At 29.6% G+C, this 20,619-nt stretch overlaps 1 protein-coding gene and 1 non-coding gene across 2 annotated transcripts; both read right to left on the bottom strand.

Moving 5' to 3' along the window:
• Window positions 1-1,030: 1,030 nt before the first annotated feature.
• Window positions 1,031-8,358, bottom strand: LOC138340249 (uncharacterized). Its single transcript, XM_069291963.1, has 2 exons — window positions 8,350-8,358; window positions 1,031-7,344 (listed from the first exon to the last, which is right to left on the bottom strand). The coding sequence occupies exons 1-2, from the start codon at window positions 8,356-8,358 to the stop codon at window positions 6,610-6,612; spliced, it is 744 nt and encodes a 247-aa protein (XP_069148064.1). The 3' UTR covers window positions 1,031-6,609.
• A 5,513-nt stretch (window positions 8,359-13,871) lies between these two features.
• On the bottom strand, window positions 13,872-15,388 carry LOC101267924 (uncharacterized). Its single transcript, XR_011213082.1, has one exon. It is a non-coding gene; the product is annotated as an uncharacterized protein (transcript).
• Window positions 15,389-20,619: the final 5,231 nt, after the last annotated feature.

The raw sequence follows: 20,619 nt of genomic DNA, 5'->3' as shown, positions 1-20,619 counted from the left end.
TTTTCTCATTCTCTCATTTCTCATGCACATATTCATTCTCTCAACTCATCATACAAGTTGATAATCTTTTCTACATAATTGGTTAGTCCTCCTCATTAATTTCAATTTGATTTTTGCATATTTATAATATTCGTGTGTTGAACGAAACAACAAGGAAGCATCCAAGTTAGTTTCATTATCCTTTTACATTTGATAATATAACCATGGTTATTATTTATCTCTTTTGGTGTGTTTTTTACATATATATGAGAGTAATTTTCTACCGTGAGCATTTTGTATTACAACTATATCCTCATTGTATATGTGTTAAATTATCTCTTCTTCCAGGTTTTGAACTTAGAGTTCAAGATTTTGAAGATTTGCCTAGAAGAAATTGTGGACGAAGCCTCGTTCACTTTATTATGTATATGTTTATTCACTCTTTATTATTACTTGTAATATTTGTACAACTCTTTAACTCTATATACATAAAAAAAATATTTTGGGGGGATCACCTAAGGGAGGGGATTATATGCTAATTTGTTATTTATTTACAACTCATTTAGAAATAATGCCTATAGGATTTAAATAATAAGGTTATATATCATGTTTATAGGATTCAACTAACAAAATCAAGCTTAATTAATTTATAATTATTCTTGCATGTTTCAACAACTTAAGCTTTGTAGTTCATTAATCAAGTTTACCTAATCTCAAATGGCTAATAAAATTACCATGCCAAATTTTTGAGAAACCATTGTTATAACTTGATCGTGTTAATTAACTTTTCTTGAATATGTGTTAAATATTGTTTTCTTTGTTAATTTTATCAATTGATTAATAATAAGCTAGTCATTATTTTGTGAGCTTTGAATAATATTAATCTCCAGCATGCTTGTCTTTTTTTTTAACATTAAGTTTGTTAAAGAGTTTTAAAAATAAATAGATTCTAATAACTTTTTCATGTTAAAATTAGATTCTAATAATCTTGGTAAGTTAAATCAATTAGAATTTTATAACGTTTAGTACTAATAATTTTTCAACATGCTCATACAAAAATCATGTCCCTAGGATTTAAAGTAACAAGACAAATGTCAATTAGCCCATTAAAATCAATTTTCAGCATATTAAATAATTCAAATAATTTTGTTGCATATTTTATGCTCACTATCAAATAATTTCTAAAAGCATTTTTGTCACTTAGAACCAATCCATCTCTGCATGTATTTCCTGAAATCTATATCCATGTCATATTTTGCCCTTATAATTAATCTTTGTTTTGTTATCGTAACTTTGTATGTTCACATACTTAGCATGAAACCTTTCACAATTATGTGTTGTTTGCAAGCATGTCTATTTAAAATTTAGAGGCCAAATTTAAACCTACCATGTTAAAATGACCGTATTATTTGTCTTGTCTGTTTGACTTGGTGTCTAGGAGGGCCTTATATTCTATTTTATCTAAACCTACCCTTTAAGAGTCCAATGCCTCTTGGACAATAAAGTTGGGATGATTAGGAACCTTTTAGGTACGGAATGCATGCGGTGGTTGGGTAGGGGTAGTTGGCCCTACGGAGATGATGACATTGACTCAGGCTTGAAAGACAAACTTTGGTTTTGTCTGTCCCTATACGGCAACATATTGGAAAATAAAAGAAAAGTCGAGTGCTGATCCAAAAGTTTCTTTTGAGTCTCCCTTCCCATTTTACCCTTTAACTTGTTTAATAATTATGTTTGTTTGGGGTAGTTTAAAAAATATAAAATTGTTTGCTTATTTATTCGTCTCTTTTCTATATTCTCGCTTATCTCTTTATTAATTGTTTAGTATATTTATTTTATTGTTACCGCTTAGCTCACATATTAAAAATAACAATAAAATAGTCTTAATGGTTTTATACTTGTTATCATATAGCAAGCATGCTACTTAAATAAACTAATAAATGACGTGACCTTATTTGCTACTTGTAACCCCCACATAGATTGCATGAGCCACGGCCGGGACACACATTTGTGGACTTCAAGGGATGCCTAACACCTTTCCCTCGAGATAATTTGAACCCTTACCCCGATCTCCGGCTCGTTGACTTTAGCTAGACTTAGTTAGGTTATATAGGTGCCTAACGCGCCTTAATTCGTTGGGTGACGACTCCAAACTCGAAATCCTAAAAGAGTTGTTAGGTCGTGCACAAACCTGTTTTTGCAAAAAATGGGCGCGAAAACCTTTATAGTATAGTTCTAGTTTTGGTTGCTATATGTATGAACATATATGTCTGAACATGTGTGACTTAAGGTTTTATGTAAGAGGTTTGCTGACATATATGTATACACACACACGTGAATAATGATCTAGTCAATAGAGGAGCCTTGAAAGGTCTGATCAAGTATATCCTAAACTAGAGAAGTGATAATAAATATGTTATGTCCATGTGAACGTATTTTTTCACATGATATAGGTTGAGGCAAGTACTTCTCATCTATAACATATGAGCTAAGCATATGGGGTGTGAATCTCCTAAGCCTACATTTGATAACTATGTGTTTGTATAAGACCTCCAAGAGGTCAAGTACGCCATGTTAATTCTAGGAGGTACTCCCCGGATGTGACAGATACTTGGTTCGCCTACATTCAATAAACTGGTGAAATATTTTGAAAAATTTTGATATTGTTTTGAGAAATCAGGGATCTACGAGTGTGGATACTTGGTGGATTTACCAGTGTGGATATGTGTTGTAACGAAGAATATAGATTAAATGACTATGCTCATAAATGCCAAACTTATTGTTCATCTTTTCACCCTGTTGATGATATTCAAAAAATCATCATTTATATGACTATTTGTTCTCTTTTTGAGATATTGAATTGTAAGGTGCAATCTGAGCTCTTAATAATCTGCACATTTTCTAAATCTTAGTTTCATTATAATGCATATGGTGTTCTGGAATGGTATTGTAGATTGTCTTTTGAAATATTTTCTTTTCTTTTCGCTTATTCGTGACTATGTATAATTTTTTTTCTTTTATTTTGAGACTAGTATATGGACACGTGCGTTGCACGTTACTTCATAACGATGAATAAAACGATAATCAATTTAGTTTTCAAAAAAATGTTTGTAATGTACAATTAACTTGAAGAATTTTTTTTACATTTAGTCCTCCCTTTATTATAATTTTGATATATAAATTATATATTTATTTTAAAAGATAAAATAAAGTAGCAAAAAAAAAATGGATGCACACTATCTTATGATTAACTTTCTTAAAATGTCTTTTTTGTCTCATAAAAATGTTGAAATTAAATTAATATTTATACATTTCAAGAAGATAAAATGTTTGACATTAATTCATAAAAGATGAAATTCTCCTTCTCATTAAGTAGAATGCAATTAAGTAATAAAAATTTATAAATAAAAAACTTATTAGAAGAAAATAACTAAGATTTAAAGTGCAATGATTGATATTTAAAATATGTAATTATACAAATAAAATATTAATATTAATTAAATAAATTAGATTTTAATTTAATGGAGAGTCAAAATGACAATATTAGTATTCTTACAATTAAAAGTTTTGTTGAAATATACTTTACATTTTTTTGTTAACAAAATAATAGGAGCAATATTTGGCCAAAGGATAAAAAGATCTTCTAACTTCTTAAGCATTTTGGTATATCATTTTTTCGACTTTGGAATTTGGATCTCATGATAATTTTAATGAAAATTGTCGAAAAACTATAGATTTTATCCACAATCACATGTAAGAATGATTCTTTACAAATATTTAAAATTTAAAATGCAAAAATATAATTATTAATTTTTGAAATTAGAATATCTTGTATGCATTAATTGTTCTGCATGTCTTATACACTATTTTTATGATTGTATTTGTCTCATTTTCTAAAGCAAAAAATACACCCTTCAATCAAATATATTCTTAAAATAAAATTACAAATACAAAGAAAAAATATCATATATAGGAGCAAGTTTAGCATAAGACAACCAACGAAAAATAGAAAAATGCTAAGACAATCTTTTTTCTGTTTTTTTCCTTATAATGCAAAAAGAAACAAAGTTATAGTAATCAACATTCAACTTTTGACCATAAAAAATTAAAATATTTTGAAGACAAGTTAATGGAAGTTATATTCAACTACATAAATGGAGGGGTCTTACCATAGTTCTGATCTCGACAAATAAGTAAAAATAAATAAATACATCAAGCTTCGATATTTTAGCAATTAACATTCATTCCTATAATCACATTATGCCTTGACACAAATTCTCTTGCCTTGAAATTTTCTTCACTTGATTAAAACTTCTCTTGTCTTCCACACACAAAAAATTGTATCACATGTAAATCTTTCTATAAAAATAATATTAAAAGATTGTATTTATAGGAAAAAATATAGCTTTGGAATATGAAGATTAACTTACAAAGTTGAAAGGTCAAGTGTTACAAAAATTAAAAACAAATATTAATTATGAACATAAATTAATCTAAAAGATAAACCATATACATGTATCTATTTAAAGGGTAAATATTTAAAGAAAATAAATTAAATTAGATATTTTAATTAAGAAATAATCTAAAGAAGTGCAAAAGTCATTAACATTTCTATTAAAATAATATAATTAAATATTTAAATTAAATAATTAAATATTTTTATATCATTTTAATTTATAATAACGGTAAAATCGTAATTTAACTTTCAACTTTTTTGGTTTCCTCTAATAATAATATATGATTAAAGTATTTATTTTAATGATTGTAAGTGTCCAAGGGATTGTCTTCTATCAGCTAACAAATTCGAATTTTCTTTTAGTAAGAATCTAAATTAATGATGTGGAGTTTCAAATCTTGTAACATACCGCATACAATTCTCAATAATTATAGTAGTATGCAGTTGTGTAGAACAGACTAATGTCATGGATACTTTTTATCATAGCTGCATAAAATATTCATCATTTCTTGTATTATTTTTATTGACATTTGATTTTGATAATGTTGTGTAGAATAAGCTAACGTCAATTCACCTGATGTTTTTCTTTTAGATTTTTATAGGATTAATGTTAGACCTATCGCTCCTTTTGGAAGTGCTAGTAGCAAGCATTTTGTTGATCCTGCATTGACAGACCAGGTGCTACCTGATGAACGTCTTTTTGAGGTATATGCCTTTGTGCATTTCATTTAATTTCCATCTTGATGTGGATCTACAAAGAGCTCTCTTCTGAATATAAGGACAAGCTTTAGGATGTATACTTTGTGTATCCTGGGCCCCGGTTAAGGCGTATTTTTGCAACATTAGGTAGATTTTTGTGAGTGGAGGGTAAGTAGTTTCTTCATTAGTTAAAAATATGCACATGGTAATTGTAGACCTCAAACTTCCCCCTGCATGTTTAGTCGAGATTGCATGTATTTTAATTACATTTTTTTGTTGGTTTGCCTAAATTCCATGATTTTAATTACATTGTACTGCTGACCCTCTTTTTTTCCGAGGTACAAGATTTTGCTCATCTTGATTTACTATAGTTCTTATACCTTGAGTTTGGATTGAACGAATTGGGTAAGCAGATCTTTTGTATTGTTTGAAAATTAGCTCCAGGTAATTTTCAAAAACACCAAATCAATTATCTTAGGTATACTTAAATATTACCGACCAATTTTGAAAATTAGTAATTTATTATGCTATGTCTCAAGATTATTCTTTTCTGTTTTTTCAGTTTGGTTTTATTAGTAACTTACTAATTTAAAGCGGGATGTTAAGAATCCGTAATAGTTGAATAGTAGTTGCATATGATCATGTATGTTGTGTAATAGTTATGTATCGTTCTTTTAGCTTGTGTAGAGCTACAATGATGTACCTGTATTGGTGAGATATGTTCAATAGTTGTGTGAATGCATAAAAATTGACTCCTTGGTGATATGAATATATGGGATTCATTTCGATGTTTTCTAATGGCTTTCAGTAATGAGATATTACTCTATGTTACATTCTTAAGATGGTAATATTTGGAAAGTCAAAATTCATATGAAAGATGGATACTTTGACCTTGGACTCCTAACTCCTTTGTTCATTTTTAGTTGGACGAAGTAGTAGGTGTTTATGGAAGTAGGATGTAAAGAATAGACACTACATTAAGTAATGGTTGCATAAAAAATCATTATCTACTTATATTTGTTATTCAATACTTCTCTTCCATATACTTCTTTTCTTTGTATTTCTATCTCTTTCCAATATCAAAGATTACTTATGTTTCTAATGAATTGTGGGAAATATACTAAAATTGGTAGAACAACTTCATTATTTTTCTGGATACTCATTTTATAATCTAAAAAGAACTCGTTAATCAAATTTTTAATATCTGGCAGCACGGGGATGCATTAACTATCAAGTGTGAATTACTTCCCTCTTGCTTTAAAGATTATCATTTCAGTGAACTCATAATCTTGATTAGCTAAACTCGTATCTACGTCCTAATTTTTATGTAGCTGAGGTAGTATGGCATGAAGTCTTGTTTCTCTTTTCGAAATTCCATCACCCTTCACTGAAGTCATTTTTTGAAAGAGTCTATGTTGGAGTAATGTTCTGTTGCTTATGGCAGTTACATGTGGTTTCTCAACTATTACTAACAGTTAGCTGCAAAGATTGGCATAGAAACTGGGTATCTCAACTCTTGTTATCTCTGGCTGTTGGCCTATATCTTCTGGGATTATCATTTCTCGTGTTAGCCCAATTTTGACAATCTGAATCATTGGCTTTATTTCATCATAGAATATCTCTGCTGGTGCTGTGTAGAATCTTATGAAAAATAAGTTTCCTTTTGTTATCTTTTTATATATTAAAAATGCTTTGTGGACCTCTGGGATTCCACTTATCTCTTCACCTGTATATGTATAGACTGTATTTAATAATCCATAGTTATAACAAGTTTTAACTAGGTTTGGATTAGTTTTTGGTTGTGCAATTAACTTATTATAGCCTTGTAGTTTTTGGGTTAGGTAGTCTTGGGTTTTTTCTAATGTTGTGGTAGATTTGGGTTTTTGATTTAAAAAGTTTTGTATTTTGTATAGGTTTTCAATATATGTTCGGGTTATATGGTTGTATGTTTTCTTCTCTTTATGCAGGCTAGTTGCATAGGTAGATGTTTGTGGTGTTGAAGCATCTACTATCTGTATCTTTGGAGTAAATGGTTTGGTAAATATGCTATTTAGGTTTATGTTTTTTGGTGTAGGTTTCTCCATAGCTTTTTTGCTTGTACCTGCAGCATCAGTAATGTCATGGGTTTTAAGGAGTTTCCCAACGTCTCCTTTTAGCTCTGGCTGTTTTTCGTCTGCCGAACGACGTAGCTCCGCATTTTTATAGTCATGCTACTGACTTGTAGATTCTTCCTTTTCTTCTAGCTTTTGAATTCTCAAGCCCATACTGTCCACTTTTGTACAAAGTGTAGTTAGGGTTTTGAGTATGTTTTCCATAACATTATCTTGTCCTGGCTGTGTAACTCTGTCTTGATAAATAGTCTGCAATCATATTTTTGTCAGTTTTTATTACCTCAATTGTAAATGTAAAATTTAGTATGTTCAATACTAGTCTCCTTATTTCTTTTGTTGTAACTGAATCATCTAATTTTTTCGTTATCCACCATTTTACTTGTGTATTATCTGTTCTTACAATAAATTTATTGTAAACAATATATGGTTCAAATGCTAATAAACATTTATATAATGCGAATAATTCTTTTCTATTTATTTCCCATTTTATTTGTGCTTCTGTATAAGATCCTGAATAATACCTACAATGGTGTTGTATTTTTTCTTTTTCATATTTGTATTTTAAAACTCTTCCATAACTATGATCACTTGAATCTGTTTCGACAATATAAGTGAATGTTTTATTTTCATCAGGAAAATATAGTTTTGGTAATTTTTTACATAAGTTCTTAATATTTCTTATATGTTTTTTATCTTTATCATCAAAATGATATTCTACATCTTTTTTAAATTTTTTATGTAATGGTTTTAGATGTTCTGCTAATTTTGGTATATATTCTCTTACCTGATTTACTAATCCTAGAAAGGATTGTAATTTCTTTTTTGTATCTATATTTTCATCAATAGTAATTATTTTTTGTACTATATGTGTTTGCATTTTTATTCCATTTTTATCTATTTGTATTCCTAGAAATTCTATCTATGATTTCATAATTTCTGCTTTTCTTTTACTCAAACTTATACCTGTATTTTTTACTATATGTATAAATTTTTCCAATAATCTTATATGTTCATCTTGTGTTCTAGAATATAACATGTCATCTATATATACGATACAGTTTTCTAGTTGGTTAAAACAGTTATCCATAAAATGTTGGAATCTACCTGGTGCATTTTTATATCCAAAAGGTAAAACATTCCATTCATAGAAACCTTGCGGTACTGTGAATGTTGTTAATTGTTTAGATTCTTCTTCTAGTTTTAGGTGGTAAAATCCTGATTTACAGTCAAATTTACTGAAATAATTATATCCTTGTATTTGTCTTATTTTTAGTATTTTGTTTGGTATTGGATAATTGTATGTTTTGGTTTTAGCATTTAGATTACGATAATCTATGACCATTCTGCTTTTACCTCTTTTTTGTTCACTATGTTTTATAACTATAAATGTTGGACTTGTATGTTTACTATTGCTTTTTTGTATGTAATTATTTGCTAATAATTCATCTATATGTATTTTAAATTCTTTTAAATCATCAAAGTTATATTTTAATGGTTTCTGTGTTATTATACTATTTTCATCTATTAACTCAATTTTTATTTGTCTTATGTTTTTCCCATCCTCGTAATGGGTCTTCACTATATAATTGTTCTAGTTGTTCATTAATTAATTTAACTTTGTCTATAGCAAATATAATAATTTCTAATTGTGTTATTTGTTTATTATTTATATTTTCCATTTCTTGGTTTATTTTTTCACTTCCGTTTATCCATTCCATTGGTTTTCGTTGTTTATTATTTACTCTTTTTGCTCCTATCTTATTTCCGCATGGTGTAGTAAGCCACCAATGTGTTTTTGTTATTATATGTGGATAAAATCTATCTAGAAATGGCATTCCTAATAACATATCTTTTGTAGTAAATTCAAAATTATACATTTCTTCTATTGTTAGTATCTTATCCCATATTTGTATTTTTATATTTTTTGCTTTATATTTAATCATACTTCCTTCATTGTTAAATCCCGTTACCACCATAGGTGTTTTTAATTTTTCCCATTTATCTTCTGATAAGCAATTATATTTACATATATTCGCTTCTGCTCCTGTATCTATCATAGGGGTATAGTATCTGTTGTAATATCCTTCTACTATAATTTTTGTAAGTATAAATATTTTCATTAATCATTTTGTTCTTTTTATAATTATTTTCTTATTTTGACAAGTTATTGTTAATTGTTCATTTTCTATGTTGTATGATTTAACTTTTTCTAACCACTTTATTCCTAATGTAATATTATGATCTCCTTGGTATATTTTGAATTGTATTACTAAGGGTATTCCTCCTATAATTATTTCTTTTTCTGTTGTTTCTTCATTCGTGTTCACTATCTCACTAGGTAGTCCAGGGCATGTATGTGCTGTTCTTATAATTTCTTCTTCTAATACTAACTCTCTTGTTATATAATTTTCTTCTTGTCCTGTATTTATTAATATTTTATATTTTCTTTGGTCTATTATTCCTGTTATGAAATAATGATATGGTGTTATTTCTTCTTTATCTAATAAGCTTTGTGAAATTTCATATTTTCTTTTAGATGTACTCAACCTTGATGAGGTAGCTCTTGTCAATGTATTTGGTACGCTTGAAGTGCTTAATCTTTCTTTTACTATCTCTAAATCTTCTTCTATATCAATTTCTTTATAGCTATAGTCATTATTGTCTACTACAGTAATTATTTTTTCAAAAGGATTTTCTATTTTTATTTTATTAATTTTATTTCTTGCTGTTATTTTATGCTTTGTTGTTAATATATATAAATTTTTACATCTTGCTGTAAATAATTTGCTCCCTGATGCTAGTTCTATTCCAGACATTTTCCAATATAGAACTAATGATCTATCTATATTTTTATCTGTTAATGATACTGTATAATTAGCACTTATTGTAAACTTAAATTTTTGATATATTAAGTTTCCTTTTACTGCACTAATTATGCTTTTTTCTATAGGGTGTACAATTCTATCATCTGCTAAATATATTTCTATAGGTGTATCTATTCCTTCTCTAAAGCAGGCTTTTATTAATATTTCTGTTCCTCCTAAATGTACATATTTTATTGGTGTTTTAGTTTTTATATCTTGTATTTCTTTGTTTATCATTCTTTTATTTATTATAGGTATATATGCTTTTCCTCTTGTGTATTTACAATTTATGATATGTTCTTTTTGACTAACTACATAGTATTCTTCTTTTTGTCTTTTAAACCAATTTCTTAAAATAGGTATTTCTAGTACTTTTTCAACACTTAAATCTAATTCTTTTCCTTTTATTTGTTCAAATATCGTATTATCAAATATAATTTTCTGTTCTGATGATTCTTCATCTTGATATTCTTCTTTAGATATTATTTTTATTTCATTTTCAGACATTATATTTCTTCATCTGTTTCGTTATTATCTATGTTAATATTTTCTTCTTCATTCTCAGTTTCTATGTCTGATACTTCATATATACTATCATTTTCACTTAATTCATAATCTATGTACTATATTTGCATGTATTTTTCATTGTCTATAATTAATTCTGCTACTTGTTTTCTTTTTGGATTTTTGGGTAATTTACAATCTTTAGCTATGTGTCCTATCTTTCCACAATCATAACAAGTACATTGGGATATTTTTCTTTTTGGTCTGTATGGTCTTTTTATTTTATGATTTTTTACATAATACCTTCGTCTTGGTTGTTTATATTTATATATAGTTTTATTTTTTCTATAATTTTTATATCTTTTAGATTTTTGTTTTTTAGTTGTGCATCCAAATTGTGGTGCCATTTTATTTTTACAACATGATAAATTTTTATTTAATACTTTTTCCATTTTTAATTTTTCTTTTTGGTTTTCACATAGTTGTATGAACCATTGATTTAAAAATTTTATTCTAGATCCTAAAGTATCTACCATTTCTTCATTATCCCAATCCTTTATTACGTTTGTACTAAATGGTTCTGGTAATTTTGTATAATATTGTTTTCTTATTTCTTTTGCTTCGTCTAAATTGTATTTAGCTTTGTAATAATATTCTTTAAATGCGCAAGTATATTCTTCTAAGTAACACATTTTACATATAGCTAATTTTGTCATAAGTTGTTTATTTATTTTTTTTTCTCTATTTTGTTCTCTTATATCTGTAGTCATGCCTCCAAATTCATTTCTTATTGCTGATTCATATTTATCTAGTATATCTATATTTGTTGCTGATGGGGATCCATCCATTTTCTTATCATTTCTAAGTACTTCTAAACTTTCTGGGGGTAGATTTTCTATCCATAATTTTGCCGTTCCTACGAATGTTCTTTCTATATATCTTGGTGTTTTTGTTGTTTCTATTTTATTATCTATTAACTGCTTGGATATATTTCCTGTCCATAGTAATATTGCTTTATTTATGTCTGTGACGCAATCTAATTCTAAGAAATTATATTGTTCACTTATTGGTTTCGGTATCCAATTCTTATTTAATCTACTGTTCCATATTGCATTATTTCTATCTGATTGTTGATAACTTTCTGTATAATAAGTTGGTGGTGTCCACCTAGGACTATTTCTAGGGCTATTTCTGGGACTATTATCTGGGGTTTTTACTCTTGACGTACTAGGTCTATTCATATCTCCTGTGTTTATTTCTAATTTTTTTGGTTTATTTATCTGTTCTAGAATTTCTGTATATGTTTCACTTATATCACTTATTTCCGATTGTTGGTCATTTTCATTTCCGTCATTTTCGTTTCCGTCTATTTCATTTACTTCAATATATTCATTTAGATCTTTTAGATCTTCATTTAGTTTCTGTTCCATTTGTTTTATTTCATTTGTTAATTCTAGCTCTTTATCCTCTTGTTTTTGTTTATTTTCATATAATAATTTTAACCTAGCTAATTCTTTTTCTAATTCACTTATTCTTGTATTTTTTATTTCTTCTAAATTTTGTACTTCTTGTTTTGCTTGTGTTTTTATTTTTTCAATTTCTCTTGATTTATCTATTTCTTCATTTTCTTTTGTTATTCTTACCATAGCTGTTAAACTATCTTCTAATTTTGCCGTTTCTTTTTCTAACATTAAGTATAAATTATTTTCTATTTTTTTATATCTTCTTCCTAGATTTGAAAATATTATTTTTATTATCATTCCGTCTTGATTTTCGTATGTTTTTTCGTCTACTGCAAATTCTTCTTTATTCATTATAATCTATGCATTATATTATGCTGTAACTCATATTCAAGACAATCCAATTCTAATTTTAACATGGATATATCTTTTCTTTGTGCTAGTAGTGATTTATTACATACTCCTGCTAATATGTTTTCTTCTAATCTTCTTTTTCTATGTTGTAATTCTTGTTCTTTTTCAACCATTATTTCCATTATTTCTTTTATTAATTGTTGTTTATAGATTTCTCTGTTCATACTGTTTTTTCAAATAGCAGACATATTTATATTCTATTTTTGAAATTATGTTTATCAATTGATCTTTTCTATCATTATCTGTTTTGACTAGTTGTGATAGTTCATATTCTATATATAAACATCTTAATTTTTTCCATATTTTTCTTACCTTTTTATCAATCTTGGTTCTTTTTATTTTAGTATTTTTATTTTTATTCATCATAACTTTTTATATAATATTTTAAAAAGCTTACTTAATTTATCTTGATATCTAATCTTTTTTAACCTGTAATTCCTACCATATCGCCTTAGCCAATATTCAGTCATATTTAATCTGCAATATCTAAATCATCATATAAATCATACATATCATAATAAAGCTCATCTTGTATACTTTGTATGGTTAACTCAGTCCAACCTTGGGTTGTTATTTCTATTATCTCATATGTTAATAATTTATTATAAATTTCTCTTTTTATATCAGTATTCAAATTTTTTAGTATATAGAGTAGTAATATCTTATAATCAACATTATCGTCTAATAGGTATGTTTCCATTTTTATTATTTTCATTTTTCACTAAAACTTTATTCCTTCCAACCTCTTAATAAATTATACTTGCTTATTATGCAAAAATAATAATTTAATAATCATCTCGTCTGGTCACTACTACAACTTTCTTCTTTGATTAGTTACCCTAATAGCGCCTCAACTTTGTTTACTCCCCTAAACGGCCTTCTCTGCCTACCGGTTTCAACCTTAGGATGGCATAGTCTGGGCATACTTATTCGAAGAATATTTCTGTAGCAAACTAGGGGTGGAAGCGGTTTTGTTATTTTAGAGTAGAGAGAAGATTGTTGGAAGAAGGATATTTTATTTATGAAGGCAAATGCCCCTTATATAGACATACATAATGACCTTTCATCCTTGTTAAAGGACGATTGACCTTTACTATTTACAAGTTACTTGACTCTTACTATTTACACAGTAACTTGACTCTTACTATTCATGGTTACTATTCATGAATAGGATACTGACACTATTTACTTTACAACTTTTTTACAAAAAACAAAATAGACTTTGGCCAAATGGCCGACATACTTTTTTCTTCTTTATTTAATGGCCTTTACTTTTTACATGTGGCCGACAATAATTATGACTAATTTACATATATTTTATGTCTATCTTTTCCCTATTTTCTTTTTCTCAGCTTACTCCAGTTGTACTTCTGGAATTATGTCATCACCTTGGTTGCACTTGGACATATATGGTCTGGTAATTGTGTCCGACTAGCTTGCAATATCTCATCATTAGTTCTTCGGATATGAATCCTTGCTTTATTGCTCTAGTTGTTGGCGTAGCTTCTGGTTTTAACAGGGTCAAAATCCATTTTTGGACTTCTTCCATATCTGCTTGTCTTATTTCTTTCGAATTGGCATATATCATTAAGTGGTCTCTCGAATAGTAGCTCCATATGGCGTTGCCTTGTAGATAGTTATTTGCTAGCTCTTGTATAATAGTTGATAATCCAATTATCCTTTTATTGGCATAGAAACTGGGTATCTCAACTCTTGTTATCTCTGGCTATTGGCCTATATCTTCTGGGATTATCATTTCTCGTGTTAGCCCAATTTTGACTATGTGGATCATTGGCTTTATTTCATCATAGAGTATCTCTGCTGGTGCTGTGTAGAATCTTATGAAAAATAAGTTTCCTTTTGTTATCTTTTTATATATTAAAAATGCTTTGTGGACCTCTGGGATTCCACTTATCTCTTCACCTGTATATGTATAGACTGTATTTAATAATCCATAGTTATAACAAGTTTTAACTAGGTTTGGATTAGTTTTTGGTTGTGCAATTAACTTATTATAGCCTTGTAGTTTTTGGGTTAGGTAGTCTTGGGTTTTTTCTAATGTTGTGGTAGATTTGGGTTTTTGATTTAAAAAGTTTTGTATTTTGTATAGGTTTTCAATATATGTTCGGGATATATGGTTGTATGTTTTCTTCTCTTTATGCAGGCTAGTTGCATAGGTAGATGTTTGTGGTGTTGAAGCATCTACTATCTGTATCTTTGGAGTAAATGGTTTGGTAAATATGCTATTTAGGTTTATGTTTTTTGGTGTAGGTTTCTCCATAGCTTTTTTGCTTGTACCTGCAGTATCAGTAATGTCATGGGTTTTAAGGAGTTTCCCAACGTCTCTTTTTAGCTCTGGCTGTTTTTCGTCTGCCGAACGACGTAGCTCCGCATTTTTATAGTCATGCTGCTGACTTGTAGATTCTTCCTTTTCTTCTAGCTTTTGAATTCTCAAGCCCATACTGTCCACTTTTGTACAAAGTGTAGTTAGGGTTTTGAGTATGTTTTCCATAACATTATCTTGTCCTGGCTGTGTAACTCTGTCTTGATAAATAGTCTGCAATCATATTTTTGTCAGTTTTTATTACCTCAATTGTAAATGTAAAAATTTAGTATGTTTAATACTAGTCTCCTTATTTCTTTTGTTGTAACTGAATCATCTAATTTTTTCGTTATCCACCATTTTACTTGTGTATTATCTGTTCTTACAATAAATTTATTGTAAACAATATATGGTTCAAATGCTAATTAATATTTATATAATGCGAATAATTCTTTTCTATTTATTTCCCATTTTATTTGTGCTTCTGTATAAGATCCTGAATAATACCTACAATGGTGTTCTATTTTGCACTACTGTCATATACATTTGAATGCACTTGGTTTTTTGGAACTTAGTGATATTAGAGATATTTAAGAAATCACTTTCTAAGTATTGGTTGTACAAGACATGTTTGTCGAAGTAGATTAAAAATATATAGCTTCGATTTAATTATTAGTTAATTTTGTGCTTTAGGTCACTTATATATTTAATTATGTGATTATACATTGGATATATGCAATTCAAAAGTGTTGTTGTAGGACGCCCAATGTTAAAGTTACAATAAGTGTTACTTTAGATCAAGATATAAAGATACACTTTATAAGTGTTGCTTTATATGTGATATAATGTTACACTTCATCCGTGTACAAGAAAACACTTATAAATTGTCACCAATAACAGTGTAAAGGCACGTTTTAAGTTTAGTATAATAAATAATGTGTGACTAATTCATCAAAGCAAAGTGTGCCCTTATATCTATTTGGCTACGCTTTATAAGTGTAGCCAAAGAAGGCGGCATTTAAAAATTATTTCCTAATGTCAAAGGTTACGCTTCTTTAGGCCACCCCCTAAAAAGTATTGCTTAATGTCCAAATGTGTATCCTTTCATCAAAGGCCACACATTTTGCTATTTAGGCTACACTATAGTGGTTTGGCATAGGCCTAAAATGGTGTAGTGTAGAGTCCCTTTTTGAAATGTCTTTAATTCCTTTATTAATCATCATAACTTAATGTAGGTCATAGGGTCTAACACTTGTATAATATCACCATCATCATAGCTCAATATGAATTGCTTGAGTATTGTCCGTTAATTAAAATTCATATAGGTGAGGTTAGCACATTAACATTCACATGTCATGATAAGGCACATTTATAAATCATTCACCATCCCTATAACATTTACATCTTAAGTTAAAACCTCACAATCATAGTCAAGATATTTCAATTCAACATCATACCATCCTATTAATCCTAATAAAAGTCATAATCCAATACAACATCACGAACTTAATCACAATAAACAAAAATTTGAAGTAAATGATTGGGATCACAAACCTTCCATGTCTACATCATAATCCATCATCAAGTTCTTACCATCAACCCCTATTTCAACCTAATTAGGGTACAATATCATCATAATTCAAAGAACAACACGATATAAAGTCTAAAAGAATCACTACATCACAATTCAATACTAGATCAAAGCTTTAGACAAGATACTTAGGTCAATTCACAACATACTTCATAACCTAGATCACTTGTCAAGAACTCGTGTGAAAGGACTATAAATCACCATAATTCATTCATGATTAGTATAAAAACATCATCTAGTAGTAATTAAACCAATAAAAAAGTCAATAGAACCAATACAATATAATTCATATCAAGATCATAACCTAGGGTTAAGTGGAAAAAGTCATCTTCTACAAACTAGACCAAACTATCAAGATATATCATAATTAAGTTATAATAAATGTTAATATATTTATAATATTCAAAAGAAATCACAAACAAATCAATTCATAATATCAATTTCGAGATTGGATGACACCCACTTGAAACGCATATTTTGGAAATCAATTTGATGGTACCCTTTGAGGAAAGAGGTCTCAAAGGTTAATTATATCCCATAAATTACTAATTGATGAATATTGAGGGTGAAAATTTACTATTTGCATCCCTTTAAGTCCTCCCCTATCTTGGTCTTCAATGGTGTTTTTCACTAGCGAGAGAAAGAAGAGAGAATGAACAAAGTTTAATTTTTTAGTTGTGATTAGTCTAATGGGGTTGGGGTCTTTATACGGGGTGTTAATTTAATTAATTAGGATTCCATAATCCCATTACTAAAGACTGAACCCCTTAATTAATTTGAACTATTTAAAAACGTGGAGAAAATTACAATGACCACAGACGACACCACGATCGATGGAGCATGGGTCAATCAACGACCATTGTGCCCTTCCGTGCTGTATATCCATCGTTTTGGTCGGAGACTATTCAAAGTTACCCCTGAGTGATTTTGTCTAAGTGACCATATATGGTGGCATCGATGCCCCTACGATTCACCAATGGCCATTGATTTGTCCTTGGGGAGTCACATCCGGATGTTTTTACCATGAATCAACTTAAACATTTTCGACACCCTTACACAAATTTTCATCATTTTTTGACTTCGAAATGATAGTCAAATAGACTAATGAACACTAGTACCTCCTTGAACTAGTTTCCGGACATCATGAACGTTATTAGACATTTTTGTTTCTAGACTTACTAATGACTTATAATCATTGAGATGGACTTTAAAATAGTGTCTAAACATTAGGACACTTATTTTTTGCTCTAGAACACGTCTTGAATTTTCGAAGTGTTACACTATCTTTCATTACATAAGACATGAAGAGTAGTGTGGAATTTAAACTTTTCACGACATTTAATACAAGAAGGAATCTTTTATTAATACAAAGAAAATGTCATTGTCACAAGACAACTTAAAGATATGATATAATATCTTAAGGACACCTGTTTTTACATTTAAAAGAAGTACATAATAAGAACTTATACAAAACTTAAAGAATTAGGAACTATGCCCTTAAACATGTGAGGAAATACTTTTTATTGAGAGGATCAAATCCCATGCTTGCCTTCTAAACATCAACTTTGCTTTCAAACATATACTTATAGAGTATAGAAAAGTACGGGGTTAGTATAAAACAATGTACTAAGTATGGCGTATGCAAAACATACAAAAAGAGACATTTTAGTAAAACACATTTTTCATGACAATTGAGTAAAACACTCAAGAAAATAGAAGTAAAAAAACATAAGAATCTCCATTTAAAACATAGAGAAGGGTTTCCATAATTTTAAGCAAAATGAACATTATACAGTAAGATTCCCAAATCACAGTGAACTTTTTTTTGACTTTACAGTTATGTATCCCTATTAAAAAAAATAGTGGACTCCCAAGGACAAGCAACGAGGAAGTGAACTCATTTCCATAGGAGTTTCCCTAACTAAGGTTATCTTAAGACTCACCAAGGTAAGACATGAAGTAAATGCACATATACCTCCTTCAATACACACCAAAGAGATCCTCAAGACCACCCCTTTTTGGCTTACTCACCTAGGGAGAACAACTCCCCATTGATTGACAAGACATTAGAAGAACACTCAAGCAACACATAAAGACTTCCCTTTCGAAATGCCTACTTAGTGAAATGAGTAGATGGATTCCCATTCCACCCCCTACCCTAAGTAGTACACTCTTTTAAAAGGCTTAGCACCAAGGATCCCCTTTCAGAATGTCTACTTAATGCAATAGATAACATATCATTCCACTACCTACCCTAAGATGTACGTTCTTTTAGGATACTTAGTTCATTCAATTCATATAAGGCTCACCAAGACTCCCATTTCGGAATGCCTACCTAGTGAAATGGATATATAACGTCCCGTTCCACTACCTACCCTAAGTAATACACTCTTTTAGAACACTTAAAACGTTCATTACTTTTATGGGGGGTATCTTAACTGCCATAGACCATGAGAGCTAACTATGGAATCCCGATACTTCCCTAATCGGAGCAGGGTCCCTTCACTTGCCTAGGTTGAGGTCTTACTTTTTAGCTTTTACATGGCTTTCCCAATAGCTACACCTATACAGGCGCATAGTTAAGGGATAATGAGTTGTTATTAAGTAACTCGTTCTGTTCTAACCAGGATTACTATCTTAAAAGGTACATTGTAATACAACTTCTCAACTCATGAAGAGTAACCACCCCTTCTTCATATCCTCTAGTTGCTAGGCAAAACTCCCAACGGATTCTCAACATTCATTACTAAAGGTCAAGGATAACTTTCTGGACACCACATCTCAACTCACGAAGGGTATCCATCCTACAACCTACATTATAAAACTCTTGTGAATAGTGAGGTTGCTTCTAAACACTTCATATCAACTCACGAAGAGTGTTCACCCAAAAACTTCTCTTTTTGACTTAACTTGGCTTCCTTCATTAATTCAAGTGTGAGCAGGTGTGTGTACATATGAACAAACCTTGCAGATAAGTATCATTTCATTCACATTTAACCTCTGTACATGATTAGACCTTCTTTCTTTATATCATACACTTTAACATGCTTCATATAATCATACATGTCATTTAGACATAATACTTAACATACTTTTCATAACAATCTTCATAAAACAAATTAACAAGAGTATCTTCATCTCCATATTTCTTCACATAATATGCCTTTATGTCCTTTTTCACCATACACAAGTAGCTACATATGCATACAATTCATGTAAACACCTCCACCAAGAAGGTGGATCATACCACTCAAGAGCATACCATAATTTATGCTACACAACATAACCAACTTACCCTTTAATCCAAGCTTCCATCACCTATAACCTTTTTCTGAACATTTCATCATATTATAGACCATAGGAAGTAGCTAAAAAACAATGTCAACCATAAAAAATCAAATCTCAAAGACTATCTATTCATGCTCATTTAACCCATTCCTTAAGCAATAATTTTATCAAAAGCTTTAACATGTTTTCATTGAAGTTTTAGAATTAAATCATCAACTAACATTAGAAACATCATTTTTGAATCATTAGAAATGTTTTCATGCAAGACCCATATTTAGAGTTAAAGATAAAAGAAGTTAGGGTTGGAAACCTTTTTGAAAATTCATCAGATGGGACTCCTTGAACAGAAGAGAGTACAAAGATGGATACCATACCTCAAATTGAAGAAACTCACCTAGTTTTTGGTGAAGAAATCAACAACCAACATCCCTCGTAGGTCTTCTTGACTTCTAACTTCCAGGGATACTTGAGAGAGAGTTTTTTTGAAAGATGGGCTTTGTGTTTTAGGAAATGAGGTCTAAAATTAGGTCTTAGGGTTTAAAATAACTTAATATACCTAATAAAACCTAAATAAACGTCCAAAGTCCTTAAAAGACTTGGAATTGATTTACCAAACACCCCAAGCCAAGGCAGCCTGCTAAAAGCTTTTTGGCAGCTCACAGACGGGACTAACCAATGGACCGTTTGTCCATCAATGGTGTGTTGGTGATGGTTTGTTGTTTGATCCTGAAACTTCCAAACATGCCGGAATTTCAGTTCCAATCGACGGAGCAAGTCGATGGGCTGTTGTTTGGACCATTGGCCCTCGTTGGTGGACATTGTCAAGGCAGTTTTGGTTCCAAGTATCGGGCCCTTCTCTAGGGCCCCTTGTGGGTCCTAGGTGTAGACATACCCGGACTTTAAACCCATAACCAAGTATTCTAGGTGTTA

Source organism: Solanum lycopersicum, chromosome 12 (assembly GCF_036512215.1).
Source record: "Solanum lycopersicum chromosome 12, SLM_r2.1".
Taxonomy (NCBI): Eukaryota; Viridiplantae; Streptophyta; class Magnoliopsida; order Solanales; family Solanaceae; genus Solanum; species Solanum lycopersicum.
This window is presented reverse-complemented; position numbering and strand designations above follow the sequence as displayed.